We start from the raw sequence: 26,691 nt of genomic DNA, 5'->3' as shown, positions 1-26,691 counted from the left end.
ATTTTCAGTCATAGTTCTTTACGTTCTAGCCCAATATTTCCGTCAACCGCCATGGGGATTTATATATTTGATCAACGTAATGGTACAGGGCCTTGTGTGAATAAAACTTCGTAATAACTCCCACACTTTTTCGTTCGACTCACGAGACAATGGTTGAATGGTCCCGTCGAGGTCTTATTGAGGTCTAGAAACGCCAATTGCTCAGTATAAGCATAAAACGCCAGCAAATCCCCCTCCCCTCTAAACAAATGCGAATGAAAAGCAACAAAACTTTTTTCGTCATAATTTCCTTGTAGTCTCTCAAGTTTTATTTATTTATTTTTTGTTATCCCTGCGGTTGAGCTTTTCTTGATTTCTTAAAGTTTCGCCTTGGAGTGTGTTTATTCACCTGCTAACAAGCTCCAAGTTTTGTGCGGTTGTCAAGAGACCAAGATAACGTATGAGATAATGATGTCAGTGTACTATTTGATTGAAAAGGCTATTTCATCCATGGAAATATGCTAATTCTGTCTCCTGTTCAATACAGTGTAATATATCAGCACTAAAGAAGAGGCCTGACAAACATGTTTATCTCTGAAGCGGTTATTTTACGATTCACGGACAGTTGATTATCGATGTGAATGGTCTTGTAACTTCCATCGTACTTCATTAACTGCGCTTACCACGCAAAAAGATTGCCTTGACGTCGCAAATCATGCTACCAATGGCTTGAAAAGGGTCTGAAAAGGTACGTCATTGGAATCTCACAGAATTTATCCGTTAATTTACCGATTTCTTCGTTTTCCTATGAAATGATTTGTTCGAAATTCGGGCTTCAGTTCGTGAAGAATTAATAATGAAATTTTGTCGACGAACAAAAAGGCACTCGATAGAAGCAATAAATGTAAATGCAGTTTATAATTTTGATAAACAAGAATGAAGCCATCGATTTCGACTGAAGCGGAAAATCTTGTCTTCATGGTAGAAGTAACGCCATTCTCTAAGAATTGTGGGGAAAATTTCTATAAACATTTTTCACTGTTCCTAGATCTCAAGCTGAGTTTATGATAAATAAAAAAGTCCTTAATTAGGACAAGGTTCACTTCTGCGCATATTCGATTGTATTATTTCCTTGAGTGTGGGCTCTGTTTGTTTTCAAATAGCCGATTTACAAATCGGGGAGAATCATTTGATATTTGTAAATTTTAATTTTGCAGCTAAGCTTTTGGAAATTAAGTGACCATAACATAATGGAGGTTAATCAGATTCCTCGAACGTGCTTAAACTGTGCTTGTCTCATTTTTGGAAAATCAGCATTTCGAGAAACGTTGTGCGTTCGTGGAAAAGGTAGGTGCTACTCAGAATTTTTTTAACACGGTCCACTGACATAAATTACTTATCTTACCACGGTAAAGGCAAACCTTTCTTTGAAACAGTGGCGGATCCAGGGGGAGGGTCTTGGGGGTCCGGACCCCCCCCCATCAAACCTGACGCTTACAACTGTGAGACAGGATCGTATATCACTTTTAACAGGCTGATTTTTTTAATGAATCCAAATAAACGGTAGCGGCCAAGGAATTATAACGTGCAACCGCGACTGGTGGGAGGGGGTGTGGGGGAGAAGTAATTTGCCTCAAAGAGTCCAACAGTCCTTTCTGAGCCAAAGTTTGGACCCCCCCCCCCCAATAAAAAATCCCTGGATCCGCGTCTGTGAAAGATTCTTGGCTACTGACTAGCACTATGTAAATGTCTCCCATTGGTATACAATTTCAGAAAGCTTAGCAGTTACGGCGGCAATTTTCCAGTCAAAATCCCTTTTTTTCTGAACGAGGGGACGGTATGGTATGAGATGTTATAAGAAAAAGAAGGTTGCTGTTGATAACCGACGAACTGCTTGAGATGGGCCGGATACACGCTACAGAAAAGAGAACCTATCAAAACAGAAGATATACTAATTATCTTAATGAAGTCACTTCTTGCTGTGTCATCCTTTTACTAATGAAGTATAATAATTAGAATTTGAAGAAAAATACTCTCGTCTACAATATCAAAAGGTGTATTTTCCGTTTTTTCACAAGCAGTTTTTTTAGTAAACAGGCATCGAGATATTTTGATTTCTTCCTCGGTGGGTCTTGAAATAGCTTTAATCGCTTAAAACTTCCGTTGATTATCATGGAAACTGATCGTCCGATGGGGCGGTAAAAGCCAAGATTTGATCTCGGTAAATGGCCGGTCCTTTTTATATGTATATGTACCAGAATTGATTTACATTTCCTGATTCTCCAGAAATACTGAACGAAAGACGCAGTGACAAGATGGATACAGCTTGCTGCAAATAAGGGTTTCGAATAAAGAACGAGGAAATAACTTTGTATTCATTTGATCAACAAAGTCTTCTGAGTTTATGACCTTTAGCAGAGAGGGCCATTTTTTTCCGCTCGTTTGTTTACGGCTTACGGCTAAAAGTTTGGCCATTTAACGGCTAACGGTCAATTTATCTCCGTTAGGGTTAACAGAAATGTTAAAACTTTATTTCAATTACCTTTAAAAAGTTAATGATTAATTTTCACTGCTCTAAAACACATTTACGACTGGCCAGTATACTTCTTTGATCAATTCCGGGATTAAAAAAATTCTTATAAAAGTAATTACGGTATTGGTGATAAGAATTCTGATGGACATGCATAGCATGCTTTTCAGTGAACTTTGGAGACCTGAACCAAATATCTTTGTTTTTATTTACTGGTATGACTGCATAACCTTCAACCGCATTAACCACAATAAGACACATAACGGTCAAAAGATTTTGACACTTTCAAAATGACACATGGTAGATGGAAAAAGGAATACTTTACGGTTAACTTTTTCCTACAAATAACGGTTGAAAATTACCAATTTTTACACCGGCCTTACCGTGCTAAGTATTAAGCCGTTTTACGGCTAACATCGTTGAGACTCTCCTATAACTGCTGATTATTTTTTAACTTAATTCGGGAAAGCAATACGTTTTCTTGTCGAGGGCATTATGTCGATAAAACACCATTCTACGACATTAGTGCTTAAAGATTCAAATTGTCTTTATCGACCTTTAAATCCTTATCAAGCTCAGTGAAATTATTACTGTCATCATTAAAAAATGAAAAATTGTCGCAGTTATTGAACCGGTTTTAATTGCGAATTGTCTTCACGAGTCAGTGGCCTTTTCCTGTTTGTCTGACATTTCTCCTCGTGAAGCTGCACGTGAGCCATAAATTTCCTTATTTTTCCCTGAAAAAAGGGCATTTCTGATTCGCCTTTCACATACAACGTAATTTGAAAAAAATTACGTAACCATGACTTGCGATTCGTTACAGTCGTGGGCATTGACAAAATATTCCACTCATGTTTTTTAACTCAGTTCCACCGTAACTGCAAAAGTATTAAGAAGTTTTTACATCCTTAACCTGTGTTGAAAATGACATTTGCGTTCATTTGCCTCAAGACCATAATTAATCTCGTATTAGGATGATAAATTACACCTACACCCTATGTTTTTCATTCCGAACGTTCTTTGAAGAATTTATCGTGACTGATCGCAATCTAACATGATGTTATTCCAATTGATTTAGAGAAAAAGTAATTAACGATATTGCATCTGTTTTTACTTTGAGTGAAAACATACCAGCTGGGAAGTTTTGGTGCTTAAATGATTATCAAGTTTACAGCTTGCTCCACTCCCACCCCCTCTAAGTTTCTGAATTTACGACATGACCTCCCGTCGTGACGTCAAAGTTTACAGTAGTTGGTTGTTCACTTCGATGAGTCCATTACAACCCCTAAAAAAGCAACCATGAACCCTCGTCAAAGGGGAAATTTTTGATAGGATAGTACAGAAAGAAGTTAGTTTTACTTAGGAACTAGGCATGCCAATTTTGTGTGTACTCGGTAAGTGCGAATGATGAATTAGTAGTTGGCAGGCAAATGTCGAATGTTTTAGAATTCTGTTCGTCTCCTAGGGTTGCTTCTTCATTAATGAGAAAACAAAATGATGATTTAACTCATATTTTATTTTCTTTTTCACGCATGTTCTAATCCATGGACGGAATGAGCAGTTAAAAAGGGCAAATTACGATCCCTCTCTGGTAAGGAAATTTTCGTATTTTGGCTTAAATTCGATAGATTCCCGATCATGTACTAACCACTTTCAACCCGGAAAGGTCGAGGGACACTATGTTCGAGACCTTCTGTTTCACAATTAAATGTTTAAGGAAGTAAATTAATTTCCTTTTGCAGGTTGATACTTTGTGCATCCCATTTTTAGTTAACATTCTTTATTTAGCAAGAACAAAATTCCATTAGAAAACAAGTGTGAGCTATGAATTCAATTAAACTAGTTTGATCTCGATCATGGCGAAATTTGTTGCATTGCTAATTTTTCACTTTCTTTCATATCCTTAAAATTATTCAAAATAAAGACTTTCAAATCTTAAGAGTTAAAATCTCTTTTGTTTCATAACAACGCTTCCCTAAGAGTTAATAGTTGTTTTATTTACATATATGCTCAAGAATTTGAATAGTAAAATCTTGAATATTTGAGCTGGTCTCGGTATCAAATCCATTTTGATAAATTATGTTCTTGTTTGATGTCCTTTAGTGCTATTCTTGTATTTTTAGCCTTTCTCTTAAGTATAAATGCCATGTTCAGTTTCTCTTCTCTTTTTTTTTGTAGATAAAACAAATACATTTGTACGTGTTTTGCTTCAAAACGTTACTTTGGAGACTGAAATTTGCAAAGGAATTTCACCAGCATGGGATCAAGAGTTTGTCTTGTAAGTCTCTTATTTTTTGCAAACTTTATATGCCAACTCTCCTGATTATTGGGGTACAAGTATCTATTAGGCCCCAGCTATATAGTCTTGGGTACCTGTCTGACAACTTTTCCCCCAAGAGAACTTTACAGAGCATTTATGTAAACTTTGACATCTGCTTAAGCCCTCATTTGGCTGCACCAGGTTACATAATTGACAAAGTGGGGGACAGTTGAGATTGAACATGAACTTCTCAGTTAGTTTTCGGCTGTATTTGATAATCACTTGAACACTGCATTCCTTATATGTGGGATTAACTAGTCTCTTAATTGTACACATAGTGAGACAAACCAGTTGGACCAGTTGCTATGTTTCCAACTGTGGGAGAAGGGATTCTTCAAAGACACCTTGCTGGGAAGTGCTTGGATCCCTTTGGTGCAGATCCATCATTCAAATGCCGAGGGAAGTGGTGCCTGGATTCAGATGAGCAGTGAATCAGCTAATGGACTGTTGTCGTCAGGCCATTTGTTGCTTGTGGACACTCGATTTGAACTACCATCGGGTAAACAGAATTATTTTATAATAATAAGGTAGAGCATATTAGAAAGGACAGCTAGTCTAGGTCAGAAAAAATCAGACTTAACCGATAATCTCCCAAGATCTGATTGTTAATACACCCTTCCAGCTGCTACACATTCTTTGTAAACTTATTTCCAAAACTGTAATTTGTTCTCAGATCAAGATGACAATTTCTACTTGGTGAGCTTGAGTATACTTAATTTGCCTGTTTGCTGGATAAAGTCTGCATATTATAGTATGATAAGGAGAAGTTACATGTTAATCAATTCTGTAACTTAAAGGGTTAACTGGATCACAGTTACTGTTACAGTTATGTAGTAGACTCAAGAGAATATGATGTCCTGTTAAATAAGTCAGGTTTTGAGGCATAGTGAGTATTCTAAAAGAAAAAGAGTTTTAAGTTAATCTGGTCTGATGTTTGTTCCTGCCTTGTTTAGCCAGTGTATGATTCTAGCTTGTAAATAATATTATAGTAAATTGATGTACATGCTCAAAAGAAAGACACTTCCTAAAAACTGAAACTCAGTCACAGTCATAAAGAACCACTGCAATTCAAACCCCTCTAGGATTCTTCACCTTTTTCATTGAAGTGCAGTAATTTTATCAGTTTAAACAGGCCATTGTAGTTGTGGACAGCTTAACTTTTTTCTTAGCCTTTTTAATTAAATGTTTTGGTAAATTAATCCCTAATAGCAACACAATTTTCTTCTCACTTGCAAAGGACTTTCAGAGGAAGAAGCATTGGCTCTCCAAAATAAACTGGATGCTTTTTACACCATCATGAATCAAGAAATGGAAGTCCTGAAGGAACAAGCAAGGAAAGTACAAAGAGAAAAGGACATAAAGAATTGTAAGAGCATTGTCTTGTAATATATGGGAATAGTTTAAGTTTAAGTTTAAGTTTAATTAATTCACCACAGGAATGGCAGGAGAAAGGAACAGAACTTTCATTTCAATTGACACCTAACCCCTTTTTTACCCACCCATCCCACCCGGGGAGGACATCCATCACACAGTAATCTCGTGTATGGGAAATTAACGTCTCCTACCCCAACCCTGCAGGAGAAGGGACCTCCATTTATCGTCCCTATCCGAGAAGACTATGAAGTCTAACCATTTGCAGATATTATTACAAAGGCAGCACTTTCTTCTCAGTTAATTAAAGACCCTGAGTGTTGCTCCGGCCGGATTTGAACTCACGACCTCCCGCACAACAGTCCAGCGCTCTACCAATTGAGCTAACCGGGAGGATTCATAGAAATAGGAATAGGATTTATAGAAACATAGCAAGGAGCAGGGATTGGGCAGGGTTTAATTACAATGAATGCCCATCTTCTACAACTGTACAGGGGACTCAGTTTTATATCTGGACCAGGGTCACTTTTTCTCTACGTCTGAGAGAGATGGTACTTGTCTTAGCTAGCTCATAAACCAGGTCATTCAATCTGTTTCCTTTTCTGATATTTTCTTTTGACTTGCATGCGAGTTTGACTGCTACATGAGTAAATACAGTATGCACACTTCTCCACTAAATTTGGTAATGTTTCCTATTTAATATATATTTTAATTAATGTATTTTTTGGTACTAGTGAATGATGAATTAGACAGTGCTTACACAAGTGATGCAGCAGTCTATAACCCTCACTTGGACTCAGACCCAGATATGAATGACCAATATTCCGATGATGTTATGGATGGGCAAATCAGTGACAGTGAAGCTGACAGAGACAGACTGATGATCAATTATACAGAACATTTTGATCCCAGTATAAGGAGCACCTCTGATGACATCCGTGAGGAACTGGAGGAAGAGTTTGAAGAGTGCAGCCTGCTTAAAACTTGTGGTTTACCTGAGAGTCAGCAAGGAGAAGAGGAGGAAACAGAGGAATATTTGTTTGAATACTTAGATCAATCAAATTGTGATGTGAGTATCATTTTCCATCTTCCAAGAAATGCTTGTCAATGAATGAATGTGTTCTGTCATTAAACGTTTTGGAGATCTCTCTCTTTCTCCACCTGTTATTCTAATCCTGTATGTCTATTACTTTATAATTTGGATGTATCAACAAAGTTGAAATGGTAAATTGGCCACCGTAACGATTACAAAAGCTGACGTTTCGAGCGTTAGCCCTTTGTCGGAGCAAATAGAAGAATAGTGGGTTGTGTGTGCTTTTAAAGGCAGAAAATGGAGCTACGTCTATTACTTGTCTATTACTTTGTTTGTCTCTTACTTTGTTTGTCTGTCCTTGTATATGTTACTTGTGCTAGATCAGTGGTGGCTATGTTCTCTTATGATTTTACATATAGTCCTGGGCCATGTTGATTAAAGCTGGTTTAAGAGAACCGAGGGCTAGTGTCATATCAGAACTGGAAGCTTAAAATGAAAATTAATTATAATCCATTTTGTTTAGCTATTTGATGGTGGATGCCCTAAAAAGAATAGAAAAAATCATGTGAAAAAGGCTTTTGAACAAAAGAATAAAGGAACTTGGATTGAAATTTAACCCTTTTACTTCGACGATCTCATTCGTTATTCTCCTTACTGTCTGCTCTATAATTTTTATGATGTTGGTTTGGAGAATTTGGTATTGGATCAACCAATAATTTCCATATTGATATTTTTTCTTTTGTTCTCATCGCACGTCTGCTTGATATTGCATTGATATGGTAAGGAGAAATTCTGTCTTGGTCACTCATGGGAGTTTAAGGGTTTGCCTTGGGTTAGCACCGATTGGCCTTCGAGCAACTAGGCCTTGAATGTGTTACGGTAACTGATTACCGGCAGAAAGATAATAACCTCGCTATTTCCACGAAACACAATTTATTTAACTGTAAACAACGGGAAATAACTTAACACCAGCTAGCGAGTACTCTTGGAACAATCCAACTAAAATTAACTATGTACTTCTCTACATTTATCTGACCACAAGCAAAGTACTGTCCTTCTCTTCTGCGAAATCTCCTGAAGACTTCCTTCGCAGTATCGCACTCCACAGTAAACAACTCTGGACTTGACAGCAGAATGTCAGTCTCACATCCGAATGGGAAAATCCCTTCACTTGTCACTTGTCACACAATATCGCTTGTAGATCACAAACAGGGAACGAAGTCCCAAATCACAACAACGACCTGACTAGCGAGCTGCTTATATAAGCATCCGAAGAGAGTCTAGAAGTTTCTAAGAGTGATTATTTATAACCATTACAATAGTAACTAGTTATAACTATTACAATAGTAACTAATTATAACTATTACAATAAACTCTATTTTTAAACTGATGAGTCACAGTTCTAGAAAATTCTTGAAACAACATATTGTGTGACATTGACTTTCGTGAACTTTCTAGACAATTCCGATCCTTGTAACAAATGTCATCTCATTTTTATTTGAAAAAATATTCCAAGGTCCCCAATGTAGTTGAATTTTGTTAAATGGGTCTAAATTCGTGAAATAAAAATTATTTGATAATTATAATTTATTGATAGGGATGTGAAGGTTAAGCGCAGATTTAAGAAGTTTCTGATTTACTGGTTTAATAATTAAAATTAAATTTACATTTCTTGTTTAGTGAGGCTTGAGTATTTATCTTGTAGGTTGAGGAAGAAGTTGAATTCCTTGATCATGATGTAGTTGTCACTGAAAGAGCAAAGATTGATGCTGAGACTGTTGAAAATATCCCAGAGGAGGATGAAGACAGTGAGAATGAAGCTCATGACAGAAATGGACCTCTGAAACGCAAAGGAGGCTTCAAAAAGTCACCAGGAATCACAAGGAGATGCTCATGGTCAGCTTTTAAAAGATTTCAATTTAATCTAATTAAAAGATAGAATAAAACTAGGAACGATAAGAAGTTAGCTAGTTGTGTGTTGCTTAATAGATCTAACTTTATCTGAATCAATAATTATAGGGTTGTTATTAATTATTTACAACTCATTAAGTCCCTCTTTATCACTTTCACTTCAACAATCCAAATATCAATACTCTGTAAATTTTTCTATACTTCTCTTACAATTAATTGGCTCTTAGAATTTTATGTTTAAACAAATGATATCCCCAGGTGGTTTTATCTTTTCTCCTGAGACTCTGTAAGGAGAATCTCTGTTTTGCTCACCCCCAGGGTTAAAAAGGTTGATTTAACCCTATTGATAATCTTTCTTTTGGCTGGGGTATTGTGCTAGTTCTCTTTAAAGTAAAAATAGACTCTACCATGTATACTGAGGAGATGCTTTATATACACTATATGAAGTGTATAGTATTATATAATAATGACTTCCTTGATGATACAAAGGAAGTAATTTTTAATTAGGAAATGTGTTTAATTGTGCATATCAAACATGACTTGATACTAAATGATACATGAATTTTGATCTGGTTTACAAAAGCATTTAATGTGTGTCTTGCAGCATTGTCGAATGTTAACTAAATATATTTTGGAGAGAGAAAGTGCTTCAGATTGTGTAAATGATTTCTTGTAAAGATAATACTTACAACAGGAAGTCTCTTTCCCAAATACTCAGACAGTCCAAAAAATTATTCAAAGTTAAGAAGAACATGGAATTTAAGGGCTATATTTGCAAGGCTAACTGCAAAGTAAACAAAATAATGTAAAATGACATACAAGTCAATTCTGTCCATTGGGTTTTCTTAATTACTACTGACAATGATGTTTTATTTTGTTTGTGTGATATATTTTGATGTGTCACTGCCCAAATGTTGATCACTGAATTCATAAAATCTATCTTTTTCTTTACAGGAATGAGAAAACTAAAGCAATTCTTAACTCAGCTAATTCAGGTTCCATCCTAAGGAAACGAAGACCTTCTATTCCCTTTGTAAGTTCCAAGTGTTAATTTTTTCATTATATAATATTTTAAGAGTAATTCAACCCATGTCTGAGCAAAATTAGAGCTACATTACAGTCTTTAATTTTTAGTCGCATCAACTAGATTGCCATAAATTTTTGCCACCTTATGTTAATATTAATAATACTGGTCTGATTTTTTAATTTCATGGTTATGTTTTCAACTGAATTAAATTAAGCCTAAGACCATGAAATTAACATCTCTTCCTTTTTCAAATGTTGACTGGCTAACTGGCGAAAGATCTGTATCCAATTTTGTGAGAGCTAGAAGGCATCATGGTAGACTTGACAAATACCATTGAATGCCAAGCTAAGTAGGCATAACTTTGAGCTGCATTGTTTGAATTTTCTCCACTACTGTTATTTATTCATCCCCAAAAATGCCACTTGGTTAAGATTTGCATGTTCATTAGAACTGCTCTTTATTTTTAAATTTCATGGTTCTTTGACTTAGTGACAGGAGTCATTATTAAAGAATGCTATCATGGTATTTCAAGTTCTTTGGTTATTTGAAATGTTATATGTCTTTGTTATTAAACTAATGAAAGATTATATTGGAGTTTGTGAGTGAAAGAGTCTGAGATGTTTGAAATTCATACTACAGATCAATGTTGCTATTTTTGTTTAGTATGCAGATATGATAACTATTCGTCTTGAGTTTTGCTTAGTATAATACATACATTACAGTACTGTCGTTGTACTAGTGTTCAATTGTCATCATCAGAAAATCCTTAGATGATTATATGTCTCTCATGATTATGTTATAATTGTAATTTTAAGTGGTCTATTCAAAGATTTTTTATTTGCTTTCTCCACAGCAACCAAAAACAAGCACAAAAACAATCAGGAAACCCCACATAATAATGTCACAAAGAGCGCATTTGAATGATGAAGAGCTAGTATGTTTAGAAAAGATATTTTAAAATGATACTATTATAAATGATTAGGTGGTTAGGTTTTTAGTGACTTTCATTGATTTATGTGAGTGTGTAAGAATATTTTAATGCCTAGTAATAAAGATTAGAAATGGTGTAACTCAGAAAAATTCTTTTTTAGAAACTTCATGTTTACAAGAAAACTCTTCAAGCGCTTCTCTATCCTATTTCCGGTATTGGCATTTGGATTATTTAACATTTTTGTGTGATTTTGTGTTTTGTTGTTCTTGTTTGTCTCAATGTGGTGTTAATACATTGTGCACTGTCTTGTAGACACCACACCTCACAGATTTGAGATCTGGTCGACTCAAGTACCAGCTTATTGCTATGAGTGTGAAGGACTGCTTTGGGGTTTAGCCAGACAAGGGCTTAAGTGCAAAGGTGATATATCACATTGCTAGCAATGCTGCCAGTTTCTTTAGAAGAAAGACCTTTGGACAGATACTGTAAATCTTCTAATAAACCCCCCTCTAATTAGCCACCCCCCTCTTTAGAGGAAGAAATTTATTAAGGCCCCCCCCCCCACCCCTCCCCTCAAAAACCAAAAATTCAAAATAACATTTGATGTCAGTTGGTACGGTAAATTTATTCAAGTACTGTAATTAATTTTTAGTTTGCCATTTAAAATTGATTGTGGTCATTGATTGATTGATGTTATCATGCTGGCATCAATAGAATATGGTATTTGGAAATGACAGAGCAAAGCTAAAAGTATATAACATGGCTATACAAAGTCCATTCAATTTGAGAGAGTTAGATCATAAAACTGAGTTCTTTATTGAGTACTTAATTAATAAGCCCCCTCCTCTATTAAGCCCCCCCTCTAATAAGCCATTCCTCCCCCCCTCCTAAGTACCTGAAGTATATAAGGCCCCACTGGGCTTATTAGAGGATTTAGAGTAATCGAGTAGTCATTGTCAAGCCATGACAATGCATTAAATATTTCTCAAAAAGCTATTGCAATCAGTTATCAGTTAGACACAGACAAATTGAAATATTTTTGTGAATCAGACAGACAGTTTGTCAGTGAGACAAATTATACTATAGAATAAGGCTAACAAATGTCTTTATTTCAGAGTGTGGAGTAAAATGCCATGAGAGATGTAAGGACTTGTTGAATGCTGATTGCTTACAACGTAAGTGTTGTTACATCAGTCCTTTAATTTGCACAAAACATCATGATTTTATTCTATATTTAGAATCAATATGCCCAAACTGTGGTGAAAGACATTTGGCTTAGAAGCATTTATAAACAGTTACTTGACCCTATACTGTATCTGCTCCTCCCAAACAGCGTGTGAATACTTGTTCTTTCAGGTGCTGCTGAAAAATCAGCAAAACATGGAACAGATGACAAGACACAGTCTATTATTGTTGCCATGAAGGCAAGAATGGAATCTAGAGAAGCAAAAAGACCTGAAATTTTTGAACAAATCAGGTGCATAGATGTAATATTTTCTCAGGATTAACTAAATAATATCTTCTAGCAAACAAACATAGCGAAGGCTAAAGAGATTCAGACATTCAGTTTATCAGTGAGGATGTGATTGCTTTAAATGGTAGTATTGTTTTGATTTTTAATTAGTGAAGTATTTCGTATGGAGGCCAAAACACACACTGGTCATATGAAAGCTGTCAAGAATTTGATCCTAGATGGAACATCAAAGTGGTTGGCAAAAATATTTATCACAGGTAAATGTACAAAAACAACTTTTTCAATTGGAACCTTTCTGGCTAACTTGGAGTAAATTCCTCTATTGGTATTGGTTTTTTTTTATATCAAGACTCGCTTTGCTGTATTTCACAGTACTTCCAATTATTTGCTTGTAAGTTTGGAGGAGTGCACAATTACCTGTAAATATTGTAGTAAAGTAAAGTAACTTGTTACATTATTGCTGGAGAATTCTCCAAGCCCCCCTTGTGTTCTTTCTCTGGGGATTGGTATAACTTCCCAGTGGTAATGGTTTGAAAGCTAATTGTATACTCATATGTCACTTCAAGGAGACAAATCAACCCATCATGGTGTTTTTTTTCTTTCTCACCAGTTGTCAGTGCACAAGGACTCATTGCCAAGGACAAAACAGGTCAGTCAGATTTATGTGTGCCTGATCGCATTTAAATTACTTTTTTGTTCTGGTGTTATTTTATGGAAAACACAGTCATTTATTGAGAACCACTTTCAATTGATGTCTTTTAAATTATTAGAATAATTATTACAGCAAACACCCCTCAACAGCAGCGGTATTTTTTCCATGTGGCTCGATCTCGAATGTAGAAATTATAATTGCACTTCATAGTTTCTAAAATAGAGTAATTCATCATTTGTAAATAATTGAAAAAAAGAGTGATTAAAAGTAATATTTCATAGATATTGTTGATTTTGTTTGGGCCCTTCTCCAGGTACTAGTGACCCCTATGTCTCAGTTCAGATTGGAAGAACAAAGAGGAGGACGAAGACCATTCCTCATGAACTGAATCCAGAGTGGAATGAGACATTTCCTTTGTGAGTTGACGGACTGATAATCTAAAGTTATTATTCCTGAATTTGCTGCAGTGTGGTTAAAAAAGCCAAAAAGAAGTTTATACTTGTACAAGTTGTTTTTCCTTATCTAGTACACTGATTGGCTGCAAACTTTTTAATCAATAGGGAATATTTTCTGACCAAGGTTCTTACAGATAGTAGTTGTTGCCTTAATTTACTCTTAACTCTCTTCAGTGAGCTGATAATTATAAAGTACTGTGTAGTACTGTTGCTTATCATGAATGGTGGTTGTTTTTATCAAAATTTATTGATTTAAGGTTGGACCATTTTCATCTTTTTCTTTTTTCTCTTTTACAGTGAGTGCCATAACTCTTCTGACAGAATTAAAGTGCGCGTTTGGTATGTATGGCATGATGGCAAATGAGTGGATGAAAAATAATGAACAAAATGATCTAAGACTTGAAGTCTAATTGCATGTACCTTATTGCACCTTCAGTCGAGAACAAGGTACCACTAACCTACAGGACCAGGAAGTGGGATATTCTATCACGTTCAACTGTCTTGAAGTTAGAATTACCCAAAAGATAACAGAGCTGTCACTTTGGAAAAAAAACACTTACTTATGTGAAAATACGAGCTTTAGTGTAATGTTTGTTTACAAAAACAGACATGTTAGTCTTATTCCTGATTCCATCTGACGGCAGGGACGAGGATGATGATATCAAGGCCCGTGTGAGATCAAAGCTGATCAGAGAACCTGATGACTTCCTTGGGCAGACAATTATTGAAGTCCGAACACTAAGTGGAGAGATGGATGTTTGGTATAATTTAGGTAAGAAGAAGACTCTCTTTCTTAACCTTTGTGTACAGGGCTGTTGACTAATGATAACCATTGTAATTTTTCTCATGTAGAAAAGAGAACTGACAGATCCGCTGTATCTGGTGCTATACGTCTTAGAATCAGCATCGAGATCAAAGGAGAGGAAAAAGTTGTACCTTACCATCAGCAGTATACTTGTCTTCATGAGGTGAATGTTAACAAATCACCTCATTTCTGATTTTTGTTATATAAAAAAAAGATGGCCCAGAAGCAGTGATTCTTATGAAGCTTTTGCTTCCCTCCAAGATATGTTAGTTCATGATTTAAAGGTATTTCTGATCATTCATTTTTCTTTCTTGTAGAACATATTTCATTTCTTGTGTGAGAAGAATAATGGCCAGGTTCCACTTCCAGTATCTAGCTCAGTAAGTCTTTACAACTGCTGTTTTCACTACTGGTTTCATGTAATCATTGTGCAGTTAAGTGTTTAATTGATTAAGAAGTGAGTTTTATTTATGTCATTCTTGCTAATTTTTTCCAGAAAGAAGATCCATGGAAAGTGTTTTTCCCACAACCAGCTCTTGAAATAGTGAATGAATTTGCCATGCGATATGGCATTGAAAGCATCTACCAGGCAATGACGTAAGTTTACTAGTCAATCTGTCAGTCAGTCCCCAGGCCAGCTAGTAAGTAGGTCAATCAATCTTTCAGGAATACAGTCAGTCTGTTAGTGTGACAGACATACAGTTAGTCTTCTAGTTAGACAGCCAGAAAGGTAACTAGTCAGTCAGTGAAATATTAATTTGGCCCATCACTTAATCATGAAGTTGATCAGTCAGGAGATTGACAGTCCCTTTGTTAGTCCATTACATAGACCTACACAACAGGCAGTCAGACAGACCAACAGGTTATTGGTCAGACAGACAGCCAGCCAGTTACCAATAACTGGTCAGAAAAAGTGACCGGCTTGTCTTATTCACATGATTTCTGTTGATGGTTTAATTTTTTCTCATCAGTCACCTGTCCTGTCTGACAACATGCTACATGTGTCCAGGTGTCCCAGCTGTCATCAGCAGTCTGCTGGCCAACATCAATGCCTTCTTCTCTCACACCACTGCTAATTCTGCCACATCTGCCTCACACAGATTCACTTCCACTAACTTTGGGGTAAGAAATTAGAACAATTAGATGGAAGCCTCAAAAAGAGCAGAGTGCGACAAAAGTTGTGTTTGTTAGACTTTGTACTTGGCTGCTGCTTTATCCATCTAAGGTACTCACTGAGTGGACAGTGAAAATTATTTGTACTTTTTTGGGTGCCAGTAAAGTTGATCTTTAGCCTTGTTTTTAAATCTTGACAGACATAAGTTCTATACACCATATTTGTGTACAGTGAGGATTTCTCAGTATTTGTCGTAATTTTAACATTTTTGATTAATTTTTTTTTAATTTAACTTTCAGAGTGAAAAGTTTGTGAAGATTGTGGACCTCCTTTACAATACATTAAGAATTGACATAGCAAACTATCGGGTAAGATAAGGAAAGGTAATCAAATTAGAAGATCATTCAAAATATTGAAGTATCAATGAACAACACTTGATATTGAATAAGTTTAATTTGAAACTCCTCTGTTTAATTCTTAGACAAACTTTCCATCGTCAAGCGCTGAGAAGTTGGTCGACTTAAAGTCATCAGTGGATCTGTTGACAAGTGTCACCTTCTTCAGAATGAAGGTTGGTTCATAAAATTACAAGGAGAAACTAATCCCATTTCACGCACGCATTTTAGAAAAAATTCTTGCGTTACGTGTACTTAAACAGTATTTTATGCGTCACGAATTTATGGGGGAAGACTTTAAATCTTACCTACTACAATGTACACCTTTATAAACGCGTCATGTATTAATTTTTGACTTAATACCGCTTCACCCAAACTGAACCCTTTGGTACCCTCGTTTTATGAGAATGAGATTGCGTGGCTTTCGTTAATGACATATTTTTTTTTAACATTTTACAGGTACTCAATCAGCGGCCCACTAGAACAGCAGAAATTGTGCGAGAGTGTGTTAAGGTAAGTTGAAGTTGTCATAGGGACTGTGTTAACATAAGACATATACTATGCTACTTACAGATGAATAGATTCCTACCACCCCTTACATGTTTACTTCTTTACAATCATCTTTGTCACAGAACTGCATGAAGGGAAGTTATGCTTATCTGTATGCAAACTGCGCTGAGTTGTACGACAGAGAGCTCGCTTCAGAAAGCTCCACGTTAGATCCAAGCATACAGTCAGGGCCCAAGACCCTGGACTTCTGGCCAAAGTTGATTTCACTGGTGGTGTCTGTGATTGAAGAGGACAAGAGCACCTACACTCAAGTGTTAAACCAGTATGTGATTTTTGCAGATTAGTCTACAGACACCAGTTTCCCATCTCAAGGGGTTGCTCATTGCCTTGCTTTTCTCCTTTTCTTTTAAATGTCCATTTTCCAGATGTTTGCGCTTTTCTCGACCGCTATTAAACATCTCAAGATAAAACCTTACTCTATGATTCTTCGTTTTAAAATCTATTTTAGGTTTCCCACTGAACTTAATGTCGGCGAGGTCAGTGCACAGGTGTTTTGGGACATGTTCTGTTCAGACCTGCAAGATATGTTAAAAGGTAGTGCAGCTGAATTTACAAGTCGTATATATGTATTATATGTATGTAATACCAGTTATATTGGACAGGCGTGGGATGGAGCGTGTCATTGACCCTAGGTAGCGTCATTGACCCTAAGGTAGCGTCATGATTTTCCTTCGTCGTGGTCCAAAACTTCCAGTGCCTCTCCCTTCCCAACACAAGTGATTTCCACAGCTAACTGGTGCCACTTAGCATAGCTTCATAGCTTCACCCTAAGCCATGGAAACTAAGGAAAATCTCTAGTCATTATTAAGTTGATTACAGGTGGTGTTTAAGATGGAAACCTTTTTAAAAGATCTCTCGTCAAATTTAAATCTCATCGAGAGGAGTACTGATTACTCAATGTTTTGTAATATATCCAGAGCACAGCTCAAAACAGCAGTCACGATGGGGCAGTGCTGATTATATGAACCTTCACTTCAAGGTAAAACCGTTATGATAACATGACAACGGGCAAAGCTATATTACTCTGTGATTATCAACCCAACTCATCCAAAGTATAAGGCGACTGTGAAAAAATTTAGGACGCTGCCCTTGGCTCTGTTTGTTTTCTTGAAAATTTTCTTGCCTTGCCTTCTTTACTATATATCGTGATAATCTCACATAGACGCTTCAGGATCGTTAAGATTTCAAGACAGTTTATCAAATGGAAAATTAAAATTTTGCACCAACATTAATTTAATAACAAAGTCTAAGTATATCACAAGGAGCCAATGAGAACTCCAAAAAAACAAACGAACAAGTAAACGTCATCAAGCGCGGGAAAACGCAAGTGGCAACGTTGTGATCAGAGTCTGATTGGTCGAGGAGTTAGCGTGAGTTTTCTGGACTGATCACAGAGCCATGTGAACCAAAACCAGTTCAGTCCCGGATTAATTTCTTCACTGAACTGAAAATTGCTCTTACAAATAAATTATGATTTGTTTTAGGTGAAATGGTTCTACCATGAGTATGTCAGGGTGTGTCCAGAAAACAAAGGCAAAGTACCAGAGTTTCCCAGGTAAAGTGCGGCCATTCAGAGTGTGTGCTTCCCCATGACAACACGACTAATGATAAAATTTTGCTTTTTACAGTTGGTTTGAGCCTTTTGTGTCCCAGTGGCTGACAGAGAACGATGAAGTGTCGATGGAATTTATGATTGGAGCTCTTGAGAGAGACAAAAGAGATGGAGTAAGTAAAAGGCGAATTTAAACCTAGATATCCAGACCAGACATGATATTTAGAACAGACCTCTCTCAACAGATGTCAACAGCAACCGGCGCCCTTCAAACGACTTGTTCACGGTATAAACATAACCTATGAAATAATCAGAATGACTGCATTTTATTGGCGAATCGAAAATGACGTACGTTCCTTACGTCTTACGGCCAATGACATAACGACAATAGTGACAAATCAGATTTCACAAGCGCGAATGAAAACACTCTACTGACAAACAACTCCTCGCGTGACTGCCGCTCGGGTTGACGACAGGTCAGTCACTCCCTCTGACAACAGTCCTTTTAAGTTTATCTCTCACCTGAATGATTAATGATTGATGAATAATTAGACTACACGACTGGAGACGAAATGAAATTGAGAAATGGATACAGTTTCCATTCTTATAAGGATTCTTCCATTTATGGGTGGATTTTGTTTACATAAACCATTGTAAAATTTTTGTTGGTTTATTTTTGTTTCATTTGCAGTTTCCTACGAGCTCTCCTCACACTTTGTTCTCCAATTCAGTGGTAGATATTTTCTGCTCTTTGAATCAAGTAAGTCGTTTTCCCTTCATTTTACATTTCACTGTAGGATTTTGGCAGCCATCAACTCCTTGTTTCTAGTTGTTTAATGAAGGACACTTTGACATTTGGACGTGCACAAAAGCTACCATAGCTTAAGCTTTTCTTCTGAAAAATACATATGATGCACGATCCTCGCAGTGGATAGCGCTATTAAAGCAATAGCGAAAGTCAGACCTGAAAAAAATCAGGCCTGTACGGGATTCGAACCACTGACCTCTGCGATACTAGTGCAGCGCTCTACCAATTGAGCTAACAAGCCAACTGGGAGCAGGCCGTTAAGTTGATTCTTAATAAACCCGTGAAAGTGATAAATGAGATACAATGCAATATATGAAGTTCATATATTGTGTACTGCGGTATCAGATACATATGATGCACGATCCTCGCAGTTGATAGCGCTATCTACTGCGAGGATCGTGCATCATATGTATCTAATACCGCAGTACACAATATATGAACTTCATATATTGCATTGTATCTCTTCTGAAAAATAATCGCTAAAATGTCAATCATTTGTTTGTTTTTTACACATACTTCAGAGTTTTGAGATTGTCAAGAAACTTGACTGCCCAAATCCAGAAATCCAGACACGCTACGTTATCAAGTTCACTGTGGTAAGCTAAACACAAAGATATTAAATCTCAAATGAAAGACCTTTTGACGTTTTGATTGTAAAACAAATTCTCCATGTTAGCTCTGTAGGAAATGTATAGAGAACAGTTTGGAGAATATGTACACTGATGTTATGATGTGAAGGGTATAGCGGTCTTTGTGACGCGCAGTCTAACGTATAGTTCCTTTCTTTATTTGAAGACTGTGCAGAATGTGTTGCTTCAGTATGCTGAGAGGATAATTGGGGAGTTCAGTGTGTGGTGTGACCAGGGAAGAACGGCCTGCATCCTCATGAACAACATCCAACAACTACGAGTGCAGTTGGAGAAACTTTACGAAACTATGGGTGGAGGAGGAAAGGTGATCAATGGTGATATCTGTCTTTTAGTGAGGCAGGAAAGATGAGATGAAAATTTTATTGTAGCTCTTTTTTAGTGGACAGCTGTCAGAAGCCGAAAATGTTCCTGAAAGCGCAGTAGAGAAGTGTTATTACAGAGTTCTTAAACTATTAAAGAATCATCTTTGCTAGTCGTGAATGGAAAAGCGGTCGGTTAAGAAAGCGGCGCTGGAGTTTTGGATTGACCATAAAGCGAAGCAAAGTAAAACTAATGGATCCTAGATTATTTTTTACACAAGATTGAAAATTGCTCTTTCTTTTTTGGAAAACTTTGGCGATATTACTAAAATGCTCGTGCAGGATTTGTGCATTGATGTTCCTTTTCCTTACACAGCTTTCCCCAGAATGCAGCGAGGTATTCAAAGAACTGCAAGTCAAACTTAATCTCACTCTGGATGAACTTTGTGTTTTATTTGTTCGAAGGTAAATATAAATTTACTACTGAACCCTTTAACTCTCAAGATCTGATAGTTAATTCTCCCTTCAAGCTGCTACACATTTCCTTGTAAATTGGTAACGAGAATTTGATGTTAGATCACGATAACTACCTGATAAGTTTGAGTATTCTCATTACCTGTTTGCTGGATGATGTATGGATATTATAGGGAGAAGATACATGTTGATCACTTCTGGGAGGTCGCTCTTGCAACCAAATTCAATGTTTTTTGTTTGTGTGTATGTGTGGGTGTTTTTTTTTTTAAATTTAAGGGTAGCCTTTATACGATTATTTCCTGTTTTTTCCTGCAGCCTCGATTCCACAATACAAGAAAGCGTCAAGGGTGTAGGAAACCTGCTATTCAAGTAAGTAGTCACTCAAAATTTACCTTTCACTGTTTATTTTACTCTTACCATTCACTTTCCATGCCAACTTTGATGTAGTATTTCAGTTCAGACTGTTTTGAAAGACTGATTTTCACTCATTTCTTTCTAACGAATATTATAACCATAAGAATATGTTGTTGACATTTGCAAGTCTATCGGTGAACTTTTTGACATTGCCTGGCTAACGCATACCCTCACATGTACCTTGGTTGTATACCAGTGAGGTGTATAAATCGTATGTCACGTTTAAGCCTTCTTCGATTTCCTCTTTAGGATCAAAAGTACGGGCAACTTTAACCAAGCTTTGCCAAGTACTAAAAACGTTGTCGTTAATGAATCCGAATCAATTCTTCAACCCTTGCTTGGAATTCTTGAAGGAAGGTAGGAAAATATATTAAAATTCTAAAAATGACTTCTATATTGACGAGTTAAAAGACCAAAAAAGGTGAAACCAACTTGAAACAGACTCCGCTCAATATTCAGTCCCCGGTCGTACGAAAGGAGGATAACGATTCCCATTGGTTACAAGGAAATCGCTATCCTGTTAATTAGGCAGTAAGTTTTGTCAACACTTATCCGCTGGATAGCGTCGTCTTCCTTTGAGGAGATGGGCCCAGATAACAACATCTGCGCGCACTTTAACTTGGGTTTTAAAGGTTACTCGCTGTCACCAACAAGTTCTATTTCACCCGGTCGTTCCGACTGCGTACACGCTTGATTTAATAGGTGTTACTTATGCTGACTTTGTTTCTTACAGCTTAGAAATTTTCTACAAATCATGCGAGAAAACAGTATTGAAAAGGGTATTGAAGGTGAGACATTTCATTGTATTTGCACCTCAAGGATAACATTGTTCTCTAGAAGTAAATCACTTGGTTTTTAATGGAGTACCGTCTGGTTCATCTTAATTTTAATCGGATTCATGTAATCTCTTACAGGAACTGTGGAAGCTTGTTATGGTAAACATTGAGAAGACAATAGTCTTGCCTCCTCTTCCAGATATTAAGGTAAAGTTGCTGGTCGACTTATTCGCGGTGAAAGCTGTTGTCATACATTGGATAATTTTCATTTGAAAGTAGATAGTATTCCAGGATTGCTCTAGCTCGTGCCACTTTATCAACCAATAGGATTCTAAATCAAACAAAATCGCGTCTTGGTTCACCACGTTTTCCCGCGCTTTAGACAGGCCACTTATTCTCATGAGTTCCTCGCTTTGTGACATGTCCTATATTTCTCGTTGGTCGTTGTGATGACTTTGGTTTGTGTTTGACGATACCTGTCGAAATGCGCTCTATGTACCTTTTTGTGGAGAAAACATCAAAAAAGGTCTTAGAAGGCAGCTCACATAGGTTTCCAAGCAACTTGAAAACTCTATGGTAGGTAAAAGTTGGTGATGATTAACGTATTTCCTCTCACACAGGAGATGAGTGGAATCAGTAGTCAGTCCGATTCCAGAAACATGAGCCTCAAACAATGTGCCGTGCTGGAAACCGCTCTTTTAAAGATAAAGGTAATCTCATCAAGAATTTATCACTGCGAGTTGGTTTTTATAATCAGCTGCTTTTGTCACTTTTAGTTGATGAGATGAATTATTGATTTCTTCCTCTTTGTTCTTCTATTTCTTTGTAATAAAGGATTATTTCAATGCTTCTGGGAAAGGTTTGAAGAAGGCATTTTTAGACAAGTGCACCAAAATGCATTCTCTGAAGTCAGCCTTGTCCTTGTACTCACAAACCACCGATTCTCTCATCAAGGAGTTTGTGAAGAGCCAGACTTCCCAAGGTAAATATAATTTGTCATTTTCAATTGACTTGATTAGTTGGTGTCCATTCATACTATCTGTTGCACTTCCACGTGTTTTTAGAGGATCCAGGAGTCGATGACCCAGTGGGGGAGGTGTCAGTGCAAGTGGACCTGTTCACCCACCCTGGAACAGGAGATCATAAGGTTACTGTCAAAGGTACTGAGAAATATGGAAATACCAAAACTTGATATGTTTCTATTTTTATGAATTTATTTTGTGATGGAAAGTGTTAAATTTGTCCATTGTGTTGTTGTATTGCAGTTGTTGCTGCCAAAGACCTCAGGTGGCAGTCTCCTGGTGAGTAACTTAGTATTTTAACAGCGATTGGAAAGAAATATAAGGAATGCGAAGAATGTCAGTAATGGTAGTATTATACTAGTAAGTAATGTATGTAAATGTATATTCAAATGAAATAAAATGTCAAAAAACAAAACAGCTACAGTTTCTTTTAAAAATGTTACATTTGCACTGTCACAAAGAGAAAGGAAAGTTCGAAGTTAATGTTGTCCTGGTTTTGTTTTTAGGAATGTTCCGTCCGTTTGTGGAAGTGAACATTGTGGGTCCCAGTCTCAATGGAAAGAAACGGAAGAATTCCACCAGGTCAAAAAACAACAACTGGTCTCCGTTGTACAACGAAACATTTTTCTTGTAAGTTGGAAGGAGAAGGTCTGAGTGCAGGAAGGTTTTAACGGAGAAACCAGGGCAGTTTTCATTGGGGGTGTTAGTTATGTTGGTTTTGCTTTACTTCGCTCTCTGATTGGTCGAGAAAAATTTCCCCCCTCCACCCTCCCTAACATTTGATTTGAAACTCAACCCTCGACGTGATGACTCCCATTTTCCCGCGCTTTACACAGTCTACCTGTTTCTTGAATTCTCATTGGCTCCTAACATCTCCCTCTGATCTCATTAGCCGTTGTGTTTGCTCTCGGATACTGGTTTCGCGCCCCTCAATCGAAAAGCTCTTTATTTGCTTAGCTAACCATTTGTTTGCATTTGTCTCCAGTCACTTGGGCAATGAAGGTGAATTGGATTCGTATGAGCTTCAGATATGTGTAAAGGACTACTGCTTTGCTCGGGCAGACAATCTTGTTGGCATGACAGTGCTTCACTTGAAGAACATTGCTGAGATGGGATCATGTGCATGCACCCCAGCCCTTGGACGCTACGTCCAGATGGATCCCAAAGGTTGGACCATTTTAAAGATTCTGTCACAAAGAATGAACGATGAAGTCGCCCGTGAATTTGTATTGCTCAAAAATAACAGAAGATCGGAGGGTTTTGATTAATTACCGTGAATTTTTCGCTAAATTATCATATTACCTATATTCATATTTATTTAACGTAGATTTGGTTTAAAACGATGTAAATTGAAGTTCAGCGCTATGAATAATTATTCTGTAAGTTTGACATTCGGATGAAAAGAGAAATTTTGCAACTTACTTACATTCTGGCCGCAGCAATTTTTTTGTATAATTTAATATATATAACACAACCGATAAAATGGAAAAAAAATCAATAGATTATCGATTCCTATTATTGAATTCTTCGTTTTCCTTCTTTGAAAAGTCACGATTAGTCAGGTTGAATTGCTCCTGTGTAGAACTTATTTTTGGAAAGTATGGAAGTTAAGTACTATTTGCATAGAGCTAACTTATAATAAACATGCAAAAGGAATTTTTGGCGAATCTTCAAATATTTGATGGTAGTGTAATGTCTTAAACCACAGATATTCAGTGGAATGTATTTAAAATTGTTATTAGAGTGTTGTAAGAAATATACAACTTTTTTTAGAGACATGTTTCGGCATGCTTATGCCATCTTCAATCAATGAGTAACAGAACGTGAGTAATTATATAACAGAAGGGTAGATGAATAAAATATTTACAGTATGATGTAATACAATAGCGGGCACTAATTACAACGTGACACCAAACATGAAAGGTGTGAACTAAAACGCTAGAAAAGTGCTATAATGCTGTAATTGTTTGTTAAGTTCAGGTTTGATCAAAAAGCTTCTTTGAGTTTTAAATCAATTCAGTTGTTACCAGAATCCAGAATACTAAAGCAAGAAAGGGAGTATTTGTTCTTACAAGGAGATGTGTTGAAATGCTTAAAAATATGCGAGTTTTTATGGCTTTCCGTGTGCTCCTTTATCCTAGTAGAGAAGTGGCGACTAGTTTCGCCAATATAACGGGAACTACATCCCGCACAAGAAAATTGATAAACTACCATGGATTTTAGAGCATCAGGAGTACGATCTTTAACACTGAACATGTTCTTAATTTTAAAAGAAGTGAAAACTAGATCAAACCTGAACTTAACAAACAATTACAGCATTATAACACTTTTCTAGCGTTTTAGTTCACACCTTTGATGTTTGGTGTCACGTTGTAATTAGTACCCGCTTTTGTATTACATCATACTGTAAATATTTTATTCATCTACTTGTCTGTTATATAATTACTCACGTTCTGTTACTCATTGATTGAAGATGGCATAAGCATGCCGAAACATGTCTCTCAAAAACGTTGTCTATTTCTTACAATATTTATCATACTTGCTACTACTACGACCTTATTAGAGTGTTGTTGAGATTTAGAGAATTATCCTAACATTTTCTCATTTGTGTAAAGTTTATATGTAGTTTGTTCTGCAGTACTTAGTGCTGATTGTATAAAATTGGAAAAGAAACCCTCGCTCAAAGATACGAAAATGAGTGCCGATAATGATCTGGGAAAGTATTGTTTTTTTTTTTATCACAGTCGCTGATTGATCGACAGATTTCATGACACCCTCTTAGTCAATAATACGTAAAGTAATGGCCAATCGCGACTTTGTTACTCTCGCTTTTAGTTCGCTTTAGGTCGTGGGTTTTTTGCGATGGCTCTCATTCGTAAAGATCTCAAACAAACAGGGGTCGGTTTTGCTTGTCATTTACTGAGCGATACTTTAAAATGAACGTCGTGGGCAGTTGAAGCTTAGGATTTGAAAGGTGTATCAGGTTCTGACAGTAAAATGTTTTAAATTAGGATTAAGATTTAATATTTACTTCAAGAGTACAATCAGCCGTGACTCGTTTGAATCGCGGGCGATCAAGGACAGTGGGAGGGGCACTTGGTTAGGCATGAAATCATCCGAGCGAAAGTTCCCTCCCTCGCGCATGCTCTTACAATTTGGGCTTTAGGTTTCAATCCCCAGAAGTATTCTGCATCGTCAAGTTCGAATTTACAGAAAATTCTGCTACGAACTGCAGTTTGGCAATTTATTGTGCAAGATACGTCATCCATGAAAAGGATGGAACCAACTGAGTCTAGAAAGGAGGTTTTCGTTACTCGCGCAACCACACCTTTGCCATTCCAAAGTTTGGACGTGCAACGTGTTCACACCCTACCGGTCAAACTTTCGACTGTGACGGCTGAAAATTTGTCAACGATTTCAGCGTTCGGCTAGGCGAAGTGCCGTGAGCAGAATATCCAAACACATGAACTTTTACCAGTGGGAAATTTATCTAGTATTGTGGTAACTCAGCTTAAAGCATATATACTCAGTGCTGCAAGCACCAAAACCATTTGATTCAGAATAGAATGAAGTACTGATTGTATATTGAAGTGAATATTTAACAATTAAAAAATAGTACTATGCTCCAAACTTGTGTTTGATATTCTTTAGCTTTCTATATGCTTAACTTGGGTGAGGTTATTATTTCTATAAGGGCACGTTTTTAAGTTGTACAGAAGTGCATTATTTTTGATACTGACAAAATAAAAGAAAGTTACCATAGAGGTTTCCTTTTAGTGAGATTTTGGGTTTGCAAGCAACTCAGTGCATAAAAAAAAGCTAATATTTGCAGAGGCATCACAGACCCCACCTGGCTCCTTGTTCTATTGTTGTTTTGTGGAGTTCAGGTTTGATCATGCAGAAGATAAAGAGGCCAGGGAAAATAAGAGATTTAAAGAGAGGACAGTGAAAAAAACAACCTCGGATTTATCTATACCCTGGCTCCAGAGGTTTCTCTTTTTCTCCCTGTTTACAATCCCTTCAGGCTGCAAAGCAGCGAGATTGGCCGAGCTGCGTAGCAGCGTCTCTTTTTCTCGAATCTTGGCGAATCTTGCTGCTTCGCACCTCAAAAGTAAACAGGGAGAAAAAG

General features: G+C 36.8%; 1 protein-coding gene and 1 long non-coding RNA gene across 3 annotated transcripts; one reads left to right on the top strand and one right to left on the bottom strand.

The window, feature by feature from the left end:
* Positions 1-506: 506 nt before the first annotated feature.
* On the top strand, positions 507-26,324 carry LOC111329162 (protein unc-13 homolog B). 2 transcript variants are annotated; one of them, XM_022933809.2, is made up of 45 exons: positions 507-727; positions 1,197-1,326; positions 4,071-4,100; positions 4,688-4,787; positions 5,108-5,328; positions 6,067-6,195; positions 6,935-7,269; positions 8,939-9,129; positions 10,099-10,177; positions 11,025-11,105; positions 11,263-11,314; positions 11,415-11,522; positions 12,218-12,277; positions 12,459-12,579; positions 12,727-12,833; positions 13,187-13,225; positions 13,542-13,644; positions 13,981-14,022; positions 14,328-14,455; positions 14,536-14,651; positions 14,806-14,868; positions 14,985-15,085; positions 15,460-15,610; positions 15,902-15,970; positions 16,084-16,173; positions 16,457-16,510; positions 16,630-16,829; positions 17,016-17,101; positions 17,485-17,546; positions 18,052-18,122; positions 18,196-18,292; positions 18,811-18,879; positions 19,449-19,523; positions 19,723-19,881; positions 20,253-20,341; positions 20,666-20,719; positions 21,014-21,121; positions 21,498-21,552; positions 21,679-21,747; positions 22,161-22,250; positions 22,375-22,522; positions 22,605-22,700; positions 22,806-22,841; positions 23,069-23,192; positions 23,548-26,324. In XM_022933809.2, exons 2-45 carry the CDS (start codon positions 1,230-1,232, stop codon positions 23,828-23,830), a joined length of 4,638 nt encoding a protein of 1,545 aa, XP_022789544.2. In that variant the 5' UTR covers positions 507-727; positions 1,197-1,229; the 3' UTR covers positions 23,831-26,324. The 2 variants fall into 2 exon arrangements, with proteins under 2 accessions (XP_022789544.2, XP_022789614.2); XM_022933879.2 differs by lacking the exons at positions 507-727; positions 1,197-1,326 and adding an exon at positions 3,738-3,903.
* On the bottom strand, positions 5,118-8,486 carry LOC148731990 (uncharacterized). The gene is made up of 4 exons (XR_016000254.1): positions 7,577-8,486; positions 6,961-7,195; positions 6,059-6,146; positions 5,118-5,318 (listed from the first exon to the last, which is right to left on the bottom strand). It is a non-coding gene; the product is annotated as an uncharacterized LOC148731990 (long non-coding RNA).
* Positions 26,325-26,691: the final 367 nt, after the last annotated feature.

This window comes from Stylophora pistillata, chromosome 4, assembly GCF_964205215.1.
Source record: "Stylophora pistillata chromosome 4, jaStyPist1.2, whole genome shotgun sequence".
NCBI lineage: Eukaryota > Metazoa > Cnidaria > Anthozoa > Scleractinia > Pocilloporidae > Stylophora > Stylophora pistillata.
Note: the sequence above shows the minus strand (reverse complement) of the source record. Positions and strands in the feature narration are given on the sequence as shown.

Coding starts and splice junctions, on each gene's coding strand:
- LOC111329162 (XM_022933809.2), top strand. CDS start 1,230: ATGGAGGTTAATCAGATTCCTCGAACGTGCTTAAACTGTGCTTGTCTC. Junction 14,456..14,535: donor GGATGTTTGGTATAATTTAG/GTAAGAAGAAGA, acceptor TTTCTCATGTAG/AAAAGAGAACTGACAGATCC. Junction 17,547..18,051: donor ATATGAACCTTCACTTCAAG/GTAAAACCGTTA, acceptor GATTTGTTTTAG/GTGAAATGGTTCTACCATGA.